This window comes from Grammomys surdaster, unplaced genomic scaffold (assembly GCF_004785775.1).
Source record: "Grammomys surdaster isolate TR1022 unplaced genomic scaffold, NIH_TR_1.0 60, whole genome shotgun sequence".
Taxonomy (NCBI): Eukaryota; Metazoa; Chordata; class Mammalia; order Rodentia; family Muridae; genus Grammomys; species Grammomys surdaster.
Window position 1 is genome coordinate 6,866,260 of NW_021604562.1, and position 13,053 is coordinate 6,879,312.

Here is a 13,053-nt window from a genome sequence, read left to right on the forward strand (position 1 = left end):
TTTCAGTCTTCCGAGTCTAGTCACCTTCAGCTGACTTGACTGACCTGGGCTGTTTAGAACCAGTGAGATAGAATTCACAGTTGTGATTATTTGATAGAACTATGGTACTTTTGCAAGTAGAGAATATGTATCAGTCTTTATATTTCCAAAAGTATTTCAGATAATCACTGCCTGGTTTATATCTGTGCAAAATGGATGTACTAGCAAAATCATGGCTAGGTTTTATTTATACCTTTTTTGCCCATTGTCATTGACTGCTTATTAGTAGATGGTAAGACTTTTAAATATCCTGGCTGCATAGGGATTTGTTTTTGTCTTTTTCAGCAGAGAAAGTCTTGTCACTATTTTTTTTACATATGAACTCCTATATACTGGAGTGACAAGGAGAATGCTAGTTTGTGAATTTACGGAAATGTTACTTGAGGCAGTAATGAACTGAGTTAAAATGGGATTCCTTATAAGGCCTAGGATTAAAGCCTTTGTAAATGTGTTATATTCTTTTATTTTAGCTCTCAGAAACAAGTAGATAACTAGTCTCGACTTTATATATAATTACCTGTTATCTTTCATTTAGTAAACAAAAATACCGATGGCTGCCAACACTGGAAAACTAATAATCTTTAGTAATATTGCCTTAATTTTAACAGCTCTACATTAACCATAATCCTCCACCACTGTCCAAGAGTAAGGAGAGAGAAATGGACAAGAAAGATTTGGACAAGTCAAGGGAAAGATCCAGAGAAAGAGAGAAAAAAGATGAAAAGGACAGGAAAGAGCGGAAAAGGGTTTGTAATTTTTAAAAATTAGCTTGGAAAGCTTTTATTTTGTGTATAATAATGTATTTTTCTGCTTTTAGAAAATACTGCTTTATTCCACAGCACTCTTGTTTCAAGTTTTAGCTGGTATTTTCATCCTAAAGTGTGTTTGTATCTTCTACAGTAAATAAAGAACTTCAGCTTAGTAATCATGCCATTTTACCAAATATGTGGTACTGCAAATATCCTCCAGTGCTAGTTAGTGATGTCTGTCTTGTATAAAAGTAATACTTCAAAACAAAATAAAAACCACAACCCTTGATCAATGTAGTTCACAATTCTTGATTCTAGGATCATTCAAACAATGACCGTGAAGTGCCACCGGACATAACAAAGAGGCGGAAAGAGGAGAATGGAACAAGTAGGTAGACTTACTAATACCTTGGAAGCAGTCATCATAGTGAACCGAAAAAGCCTTTCATTATTCTCTTTTGTAATTTTAGTGGGGGTTTCAAAACACAAAAGTGAGAGTCCTTGTGAGTCTCAGTATCCAAATGAGAAAGACAAAGAGAAAAATAAGTCAAAATCTTCAGGCAAAGAAAAAAGCAGTAGTGATTCGTTTAAATCTGAGAAGATGGATAAAATCTCCTCTGGTGGCAAAAAGGTAAATTAGGAATGAAAAGGAACTATATATTTTTCAGAAAATGTGTATTTTATTACTCTTTGAGACTGTCATATATGAGTACTGTATTTACATCATTTCCACCCCCAAACTCTTGATTTTGTTTTCCTGCGTCTTTCCCGAACTTCCTCTAAACTTCATGACCTCTTTATTGTTAGTACTGTTATACCTATCTATGTGTCTGGAGTATCACCTGCTGAGCCCATTTAATGGAGCTTATGTGTATATGTGTTAGGACTGACAATTTGGGATTGGAAAACCGTTCAGAGGGCTTGTCATTAGAGAAGGCTGGTCTCTGCCTTTCAAAGCAGCCATTAATTGCATGTGGCTCCTCATCTAGGAGTAGGACCTTGTGAGGAAAATACTTACTCTATAAATTCAGTGCTTCAGTGTGTATGTATGTATATACTTGCCAGATAATTATTTGTTAATTTTGGAATGGGAACAGGAGGAACCAGAGTAGGTTCTCTGGTTAGAAAATTTGAGCTAGATGTACCCTAAATTACTGTGAATTTAGGATTAGTACACTTCTGAAGTTTTTTCTCTCCTTTTCACTCTTAGCACTTCAGTTCCTTTTGGTGGGGGAGGGGGGTTGTTTCTCAGTGTAGCCTTAGCTGTCCTGGAACTTGCTCTATAGACCAGGCTGGTCTTGAACTCAGAGATCCTCCTAACTCTGCCTCCCAAGTACTGGGATTAAAGGTGTGCACCCCCACCCCCCATCCCCACCACCCTGCTCACCACTTCAGTTCTTTATGTTTACTTTTTCCTCTATCCACAGTTCTTTGTTTTTAGTTTCTCTTATTCTTGAAGTATATTTATATGTATAAAAACATATAAATGTATAAAATACATTCTGTTATATACTTATGATTGATACTCAAATCTAAGCCACTACTAAGTTGTAAACTGTTTACAAAGCGTTATTATAAATGTTAAAAAAATGTGTAGTGTATTTTTGTTTTAAAAAGCAGTTTTTAAAAAGTAAATGGTGGATAATTTAATTCTTTATGCTTCCAAAGATAGTCTGTTCCTTTTATTATTTTTCAGTTGAGATGAAGTTCACATAGGATAACAGAATAAAGAAATTAAATCAATAGTGCTTAACCTGTGGGTTGCAGAGGCCCTTTTACAAACCCTTATCTTTAAAAGTAATTATATTACTATTCATAATAGTAGCAAAATTACGATTGTAAAATATAAAAATTATTTTATGGTTTGGATCACCACAACATCTGAAGAACTATATTAAAGAGTCACAACATTAGGAAAGGTTGACAACTACTGAATTAAGTGGTATGTATATTTGCAATATTGGACGTTTGGTGTTTGTCTGCTTTGAAAATATTTTAATTGTCCCAAAGGGGAAACGTAGGCTCATGATACATTTACTCCTCACTTGGTCTTCCCCTGTCCTTGGCAACCATTAATAATCTTTCTGTCTCCGTAGATTTACCTGTTTTTAATGTTTCATATAAGTAGAATTACAGTCTTTTGTATCTGCCTTCTTAGAATGATTTTAAGATTATTCTTTCATATTGTAGTATCTACCATTACTTAATATCTTATGACCAAGTAATACTCCATTGTGTGAAGATATCACATTTGTTTAATCATTTGTTGGTGGATTTTTGTTATGTTTTGAGACAGGGCCTCCCTTAGTAGCCCAAGCTGGCTTAGAGCTTCCTCAGTACTTCAGCCTACCCTCAAACTTTCAGGCTGTCTTCCTGCCCCAGCTTCCCTAGTGCTAAGATTACAGGGGTAAGCCACTACAAGCAGCCAATTGTTGGATTTTTAGATTGTTTCAGATTTTTGGCTATTATGAATAATGTTATGACCGTTTGTGTACTGGTATGAAATAATTCATTTTTCTACCTTCAATTTTCTTGGATATACCTAGGAATAGAATTTTTAGGTTATTAGATAATTTTGTTTAGCCTTTTTGAATTGCTGCCAAACTTTTCACAGTGGCTATATAGTTTGCATTTCCACTAGCAATACATCAGGGTGCAATTTCTGTACATCCTTGTCAACATTGGTTCCTTTTTATTTTAGTTTACTCATAGCCATCCAAGTGGATATGTGTGGTACTCATTGTGATTTTGATTTGTATTTTCTCAGTGACTAATGGTACCAGATGTCTGTCTTTCCATGTCCTTGTATATCTTATGTGAAGAAATTTCTTCATATCATTTTCAAAATGAATCTTTTATGACATTCAATTTTAAGATTTCTCTAGATATTCTGGATATGTGACTGCTATACATTTTTTGCAAATATCATTTCCTGTTTTATAAGCTGTCACACTTCCCTATGGTTTATGAATGTTTTTTCTTTTGGGGGAGTTCAATATTCCTTTCTTTTTGTTACATGTGGTTTTGAAGTCATATTAAGCAAATTTCTGAGGAAAAATTATGGCTGGTGGATGATAAAAGGGAATTTCAAACTGTTTTTTAAAAATGTATTTGATTTTTCCTTTCCCAACTAATTTCATCATTCCTCATAGGAATCCAGGCATGATAAAGAAAAGATAGAAAAGAAAGAAAAACGGGATAGTTCAGGAGGAAAGGAAGAGAAGAAACAATATCCTTTTTGTCTTTATATTTCACTCACTGTAGTAGAAGGATTTGGTACTATTCATGTTTAGAATGAAACTTTTCTTCTATGTGATCTAAATATGCAAGGGCTTATTACTTACTAGTTTTAAAGTGATATCTGTAGTTAACTCTCAGGGTGTAATCTGAAAACAAGAGATTTGATCTTCATGAGTTTTTAAAAAAATGATTTTGTAGTGACAGAGATGTTTTATGACAGAAGTTATATAGACTCCTTTTATTTTAGTAGTTGCTATCCCTTTGTATTGTTACCAAGACAAAAAAGAGAAACAGAATCCCTTGTTCCGGGGAGGATGGTGACAAGAAGTGCAGAATGATGGGACACATAAACAGAGCTCTCAGTACTTGAGCTTACTAGGTTGATCAGAGCCAATTAGGGTTAGAAACCTAAGGGGTCATACCAAAAGATAGGACACTATTCTTCCTGCCCCAAAGTTGTTTACCCTTAATTTGACATTTACTCATAAGTCCTCTGACAAGCACAGATAATGAACAATTTCAACCAAGGTGAGTATTTTCTCCCCTCCTTTTTATTTAGAGATACACCTAAAGGAGGTCTGCAAATGGTAAAGGAACTAGGTCCATTTTGCAGGATACAGCTACTCGAATTTTTACCTGACTATAATAACAGAGACTTTTTGTGTATAGATATAAAATTTGCAGTTAAAGCTCTTTTCATTTTAAGCTTGCTAGCTTGCTGATTAGTTACACTTAAGAAACCATCAAGATGTATTTAAGAACACCTGGCTTTCTCTTTGCCACCCAGTCCCATCGTTTCTGGAAAATTAATTATGATTTTAAAGCACCTGTAGCCCAATAAGTGGTAGTATTTATACTTTACAGGTGAAGAAATTAAAACTGAAAAGTTGAAGCAGATCACAGAGGCATTAGAAAACAGAGTTGGCACTAAAGGCAGAACTTTAGTGTTTTTTGTTCTTTGGACCTTTAAGTTTTCATGCCTTTCTGCCATTGTTCACATTTTATAAAGTCAGAAATTATGTTCTGTACTTTTTAGCTAGATTTAGATAGGCAAACTTATTTTCAAGGTAATGTATTTGTTTTCTATGATTCATAAAATGTTTTAAATATATAAATTATATGACCACCATAGTGGACAGACTGTGCATATCCTAATATAGCCTCTTCTTTTTGAGGACTTACTTAAAGTCAGCATCTGAATAGTTACTTTTGGATGGTTTAGAATTATTGAAATATGTAGGATGATTTTTTCCCTCCATTAATGATTCCAGGTAGACATATTTGAAGTTGACTTTCCTTTATTGCTCTTTTTTTTCTTTCATTGCAATTGTCCCTTCTTAATACTAATAGAGACACCCACTGTTAATACTTTATTTCCAACCTGAGCTATTTCTAACAATTTATGGAACCTGATACAAAGCAAACTCTACTTAATGTTATTTAAGGGTGAGAAATGTCTGGGAGCTATTTCAGTATATGGTTTAGGATGTTGGTTTTGTCATATTTATTTTGGTTGCAATGAAGGAATTTGAGGTTGGCAGATAAGTGACCTAATGAAAGGTGTGCTTGATTCACTCTGTTTCTCCCTGCATGTTTTGAAATAGTAAAGCGGAATGAGCAAGAATATGAAAGAACATTTAACATTTAATATTTTTTCTTCTTATTTTGAGACAGTCTCACTATATAGCCCTGGCTGGCCTTGAACTTGCTATGTAGATCAGGCTAGCCTTGAACTCACAGAAATTTCCCTGCCTCTGACCTCTGAGTGATAGGATTAAAGGATTAAAGGTATGGACCACCTTGCCTGGCTAATAGTCTTTTTTAAATTTCTTAATTAAGAAAATTGTAAAAGAAATAGTATTATTTAGTCTTCTAGGCATCTTTCTGACTTCCCTGGAGAACCATAATATGTATTTATATATCATATATAATATATTTTTATATAGTATACTGAATACTATGCATACTATATATTGTTTTTTATTCTAATCTTAGCCTTTTAATTTGTTTTTATTTAACATGCTAAACATGTTTCTTTAACATGTTAAAGAAACAAAAACCTTCCTATCAAATTTTCATTTGGAACAGATCAACCATGGTCACTGACAACTTTCACTGTGATCTACTCATCTGTTTTCTCTCAGAACCCAAGTTTGCTTTTTTACACATGAAGGGTTTGATATAGATTTCTATGAGTTATACTTACATAGACCATGGAGTATCCCTTGGGAACTAAAAGTTAGGGACAATAGGATTGGAAAGGACTGGCTGTTTGGCTGCTGGTCTTATAGTAAATCTAGAAGCAGATAAGCTTTTACAGGTATATTTAGCTTGCTGACAGTTGCGTGTGCCCAAATATTTCCTTCTGGGACAGACTCTTACTCTTGGGAGGCTATGATTGATTTTCTTCTGTTTATTTTCTGGTTGCCTCTGTATTTGGGCTCATGCTGTGGTTGGAGCTTTTCCATTTTTTTTTTCTTTTCATCAAAAACCTTATCATTTTCTATGGTACTGTTGTCTGTCTCCAGGGTGTATCAAAATCTGCCTCTCTTGTTCCCCTGTTGTTTTCTAATCTGCAGAAAGAAGAGCTGTTAACACATGATTTAATTAGCAATAACAAAAAAACAAAAAAGCAAAAAAAAGTTTCCTTGTTATGTAAGGCCTTAGTTTTATTCAAGGTTTACATTTAGAAAGCATTGTTTTATTTGTTGTTGGTTATTTATTTTATCTGGTCATTAATTTTAAGTTAGTTTAGGGAATCGGCTGAGAAGTTAAATTGATTTGTTGTACCTGTCACCCTGGGTACATTAGGATCAAGAGAATATCATACATAAACGTGATCTAGATTACTTTCTTCTTAGAGTCCCTTGTCCTTTCCCCCATTTTTTAGTTCCCAAACTCTTGTGTTTTGTTTTTACCTGCAAAATCTTTGTTCAAATTCTACCTCTCCTTGAACATCACTAGCTGCTTTTGCCTTTAACATTTTCTTTTACTTTAATCTTTAAAAATCCTTGCCTGAAGCTCAGGATGTAGCTCAGTGGTAGATTGTCTGGTATGTACAAGGCCCTAAGTTCAATCCCCAACACCAAAGGGGGAAAACCAACCAAACAAAAAACTCTTGCTAATTAAATCGTTTTCTGACAACCATTCTGTGACTTATTTCTTATTACTTGGTATATGTGACCACAACTCTTACCCTATTCTGTCCATACTTTTAGTTCACTGTATTTCTAGCCTGCCATTCTTGCAAGCCCCAATTTCTTTTTTACTTCTAGTCTCATATATGTAACCTAATTCTTTTATCCTGTAAGTCTGATACCAAAAGTATCTAGTCCCTGAAAAAAAAATTTTCCTTGTTATGTAAGGCCCTAGTTTTATCCAAGGTTTACATTTAGAAAACATTGTTTTATTTATTTGTTGGTTGGTTTGAAGTAAGCTCTTACTCCGTATTTCAAGCTGGTCCATAACTCACTATGTAGCTTAGGTTGATATCAAATCAATGCCCCCCCCCCCCGCTCCCACACACACCCCAGTTCAGCATCAATTGTTCTAGGATTATATGCATGTACCATTCTGTAAAAACACTATATCTTAATATCCTTTAGCAATTCAGAAGAATCAACTACTCAGAATTACAGTTTCATTTGATGAATTGAGACATTTGACATTGTGTTTTGATTTCTGCGTGGTAGCAATCAAACTTTGACCTACATGCTTTCCCCAAAGAACAAAGATTTTGTGAAGAAGGTGGTTAGGGGAGGAAGAGGCACGCTGTTTACTCCAGTATTCCATACATGGTTAATTTTGTTTGTTTCCATTATAGCTTAGCCCCTGTAGACATTGATTTTATAATTCCTAGTCTAGCCTTTTCCCCTTTCTGGTTTGTACTTGGGAAACTGGCCTCCTAAGCTCTCACAGATTCCTAACTTCAGGAATGCATTGGCATTCCAAGGCTTGTCTGAATATGGTAGTAACTCATATTAGGGAATAAGAGTATTTGATGAATTTATTCTCAGGAGCTGGTCATTGCTCATATGTGAGCTTGTCCTAGTTCCTGGTTCCCACATTTGTATATGTATAGTACGTATCCACATGCTTTGCTTGTGTTTTTTTTTTGTTATCTGTGATGTTTAGGCATTATGTTAACTGTACATGGAAATCTGTATACAGAAGTAGTAACTGCAGTGTGAAATGAAAACTTTGGTGAGAAACTAGAAGAAAAAAAAAGGAGTTCTTTTTCCCCCTGCTATCAAACTAGTGGTTAACTTATATATACTGTTTGATGGAAGGGAAACGATACCAAATAATGACTGTTTTATATCCTTGAGGATATTTATTGAGAGAAAATTTACTTTTGTTTTTTTATTTTGGTTTACATATAGCAATCATTTAATATGTATAAATCTCTTGTTAGGAGATTGAAGTGATAGACACAACTATTTTCTCTTCATTACCATTTATACTCTTTAGAAGTAGTAGTTGTGGGTTCTGTAAACCAATAAGTAGTTGAAGCTAGAAAGAATTCTGTACTTTGCTTTTCCTCTTCAGGTAGATACATACTCACTAAGGTGCTATTTTGTTTTGCATTTTCAAGGTCTCAATATTGGGATAAGGGCTTATAAAAGGTTCTTCTCCCACATTTGCCCATGTGTGTGACTATCTTCTCTGTTCTTTTTTCATTCTGTCAGGCAACCCTGTATGCAATTAGGTTTCAACTTAAAAAATTCTCAACTTAGTGTTACATTTCACTGACACGGAACATCCCAGGGATTATGTTTGCTGTAAAAGTTTGTAAGGGTACCTGCAGGTGTAATGCTAGATTAGGATGCCTGTCCCTATGTTTTTCTCCTTATAATTTCTTCCTTTTGAATATTCCTTTGATATTCTAAATGTCAGCTTCACCATTATATGTGCTTTAGCTTTGGAGAGGGAGAGGGATAAGCATTGAAGGGGTGAGTCACAAAATCTTCAAATGACAGCAAACGCAGGGAACACAGTTCTGTGCTACCTCTTTTGAAGTAGACACTTAACCATGAGTTAGCTACTTTTGGGGCAGATCTGTATTTTAAAATTTCTCTTAAATTTTTTAAATATCATCAAAAAAGCTATTTTAAGTGACATCTGAGCTATTGAATCAGATAAAAAGAATTGAGAACATTGAGATAGTTACTAATATAATATAAAATGATGTTTATACATGTAATCTTCTCTCAGTAGAATAGAAGGACACTTTTGTTTGACTGTGTTCTATGTGACATTAAGAATACAGTTGATAGTTTCAAAAGAGTATATATGTGTAATGGACAGCAGATTTTACTGAGCAATATCAACAAAATCCTAACTAGGAAAAAAATAGGGTTCTGTAACACCTATTTATTATAAGCTAAGCTTGCTTATTTATGATTGTTAACATGATGCACATTTTATAAATAACATTATTTAAAATTAAACCTAGAAGAATGTTGCATATGTTCAGTATTAATGACAATAAAATTATATATGAATGGAGGACAAAATCTGAGTTCCGTACTGTTTTGTCACTATGCCTTCTTAGTGTTTTGGGATTTTAGAGACAGGAACTTTGGAGCTCAGGCTATCCTGGAATTCTATATAGCACAGGCTAGCATCTAACCCATTGTGATCCTCCTGTTTCATACTCTCAAATTTCTAGGGTTATAAGTATGTTTGGTAGCAGCTACCTCTTTTCGAAGTTCATTGAGCTTTGGAATGGATTTCAAGTTGTAACCCCCAAACCTCAGCGTTATTGATAGACTATGTGGACACTGTTGAGATTTCGTGACTAACATTGAGTATCTTCTTTCCACTTGCTCTTGTACTTGCTGATTTGTCATTCCAGGGTGTGGACAGACCCCTAAGCTGAACATCTCCCCAAGGAGGATGCCAAAGCTCCATGAGTCACTCTCAGAATGACATCTCCCATAATTAAGAGCTTCTGGTGCTGTCCATTTTATGGGAATCTGCTTTAAGTCAGAAGATGCATACACACCACCATCCTTTTGACAAGACATTCCAAAGTCACTGATTTTCAGAACATTATTTTCACCTGCAGGCAATTTCTTGGAGCAAGGTCCCTGTGCATACAGTTTTTACATGGGATACACCATCCAGAAGCAGCATCTAGAGGAAAATTCACTAACTGACTTTTAGTTCATCTTTCTTTCTCAGAAAGGAGAGGAAATTGCCTCCTTGAACCAATTCCTTAATGATGTAGATAGGTTGCCGTTGTGTGTGAATTCTAAGTGTGAAAACTTTGGGGTGGTTATGTTACTTGGAGGGTTTTGGCTTCTTATAAAATTTTAATTTTAATTCCAGTTCATGGGAAAGTCATTTGTGTTTTAATGTCAAAAACATTTTTATCATTTAATATGTACCCTGAAATATGTCATCAAAAATTATCCTGTCCTTAAGGAATTCTCATAGTGTGACATGATCATAATTGAGACCCCATTTCTTATTCTGATTATTGTCATATGGATACCATGATGTTCTTTTTCTTTATTAGAACATTACATAGACATGATCAATGACCCATTTCTTATTCTCACCAGTATGGTCATGTGAATGCCATGAAGTTCTTTATTGGAGCATTATTCATTTTCAGTCTAAAACCCTGAGATTTAGTCAACATTTTAAAGTGGTCAATTTAGTGGTCTTTAGTACATTCACTGTGTGGTGCAGTCATCACCACACAGTCTAATCTAGTCATCACCACAATAGTCTAATCTCAGAATGTTTAGGTTAGCAGTCATTCTTATCTCTCTTCTTTCTTCAGCCACTGGAAGCTACTGACACATTTTCTGCCTATGAATTTGCCTGTTTTGGGACATTTCATATAAATGGAATTGTGCAATATCATGTCCTGGGGGCCAGGGTTCTTTCAATTACCATCAAGTTAGCAAGAGTTATCTATGGTGTAGCATGTGTCAATAATCCATTCCTTTTTAAAGGTTAAATATTCCATAGAATGAATGTGTATCATGTTTTGTTTACCCATTTATTCATTGAGGGACAGAAACAATTATACTTTAAGTAATAAAAATTAGAAGATCAACATCAGTGGATCCAAAATTATAATTGATGATGCCAAGATTATACATAGTATGCACAGAATTCTGTGTAGAAATGATGTGTAAGTTAGTTTTCAGCATTTCATGCAAGTGTAATTATTTTCTAAGGCCCCTTCTTGTTATGATTTTTTGAACTGTTTGAATGTAGTATATTCATTAATAAAGTTTAATGCATTAAGCATTAATTTAAAATTTGAGAACAATGTTGGGCAGATAAATTATTTGCCACATGCTGTAATGATCATGTTTTGAATTTATTTCATTATGCAGTATTTGAAAAATGTCTACATAAAGGAAAGGAAATGAGTATAATTGAGTCAATATATTTTTAAAGCAATTTTTATAATTTAGCAGACATTGCATCTTAATATAATTCACTATTAAAACTGTGTCCTTGTGAAAAAATTGATGTCATTTTCTCTCTATTTCTTTTGATTGATTGTGTAAAATAGGTTCCTTTCCTTTGTTTAAATGTTCTGTTTATTTTTGATACATTATTCCTTGCACCTGTAGAATGTACCTGTTACTCTTTAATCTTTTTCTCTACCCCAGAATCCTTCCACCCTCTCACACACAGAAAATGTTTCAATGTTTCTTAAAGTTCATAGTGTCTCAATGATTTCTAAGAATAGACAGAGACACAGAATATTTCCTCATTTTCTGGGAACTTCCTCCAGGTCTTTGTTATTGATAGAATTCACTGAAGTTTCTTCCTAAATGGTTTTTCCTTCTCCCTTTCTTCCCTTGAATACTCCCTGGCTTTCTTTCTCTGGCCTCTTTTTGCCTTGCTTTGGCCTTCTTCCTCATTCTCCCTCAGCCACTCCTCCTTGTCTGTCTGTATAACCAGTTTGTTTCTTTTAGGTGGAAAAAATGAAATAAAATCATACAGCCGTGACCAGAATTGTATTTTACTGAGTAGATTTCTGAGAATTGTGAATGAAGCAGGCCCATTTTCAGTTACCTGCTTTATCGCTCGCTCCATGCAGAAAACCTAAAACTGTTGTGTTGTATGTTATTGTACTTTAACTTGTTGCTTAATTTCTACATGTTTATTTTCAGTAATGGCTGAAAGTGTTAATTATTCCATATTTTAGCACAATGTGCTGCATATACTTCCCAATAAGCAAATAAGGTTACATGTGTACAGAATTTCACTTTTGATTAAATATTGCCTGGGTTTCAAGTCCCTCTCCCCATTTGAAATGCTTCCTTTTTAATGTTGAAACTGAAAATAAACAGTTACTGAATGATTTTGGATTTACCTCATCTTAGAACTCAGTTTTAATTTATTTGGCCTGTTTTTAATATTAGTCACTAAAAATAAAGTGGAGCACTGTCTTATGCAACGCCTAAGAATCGTTTTATATAGTATGTGTACAACATTAAAACCTGTTTTACAAAGAAAAATATACCAGCGCTCACTTGTCCTTTGCCATTTTTTTCTTGTTATTAGGAAATCCTGGGGGTAGAAGGGAATAAAAAATTAATTGTGTTTTAATTTTACGGCTGCCGGAGCTTTGTATTGCTAAACTTACATCTGGAAAAGTTTCACGTGACATTTTTAAGAGATTTTTTATCTACTGAATTCTACCAGTGTAACCATTTTTTCTAAATAAACAATAGTTTTCTCAAATGACTATATCATTGTGTATATTGTTACTTATTTAGCATAACTTAAAAGTTAATTTAATTATCTTTTGGCCCTTATATTTTTTTCTGCATGGGCTTTGTTGTCAACACCTAGTAATATGGAACCACTAATTGTTTTTTGCACTTGGGGTAAGCTCTGGACTTAAAAACATGCCTAATATCTATTTTGTCAATGTCTTGAAGACTATATCTACACAAATCAGAATTTTCAGAGTTGGAAAAGGATATAGTTTTTAAAAAGAGGATTATGAAGTGATGATCCTATTTTAGAATTGACAAAACAATAT

At 34.1% G+C, this 13,053-nt stretch overlaps 1 protein-coding gene across 2 annotated transcripts in view; it reads left to right on the forward strand.

Annotated features, from left to right (window-relative positions):
* Positions 1-12,755, forward strand: part of Thoc2 (THO complex 2) — a 112,931-nt gene extending 100,176 nt beyond the window's left edge. For both annotated transcript variants that reach the window (XM_028784333.1, XM_028784757.1), the window contains exons 34-39: positions 648-785; positions 1,107-1,176; positions 1,259-1,419; positions 3,941-4,017; positions 4,511-4,556; positions 9,886-12,755. In XM_028784333.1, the coding sequence (XP_028640166.1) occupies positions 648-785; positions 1,107-1,176; positions 1,259-1,419; positions 3,941-4,017; positions 4,511-4,538 (474 nt within the window). In that variant the 3' untranslated portion in view covers positions 4,539-4,556; positions 9,886-12,755. The remainder of the gene's footprint in view (positions 1-647; positions 786-1,106; positions 1,177-1,258; positions 1,420-3,940; positions 4,018-4,510; positions 4,557-9,885) is intronic.
* Positions 12,756-13,053: the final 298 nt, after the last annotated feature.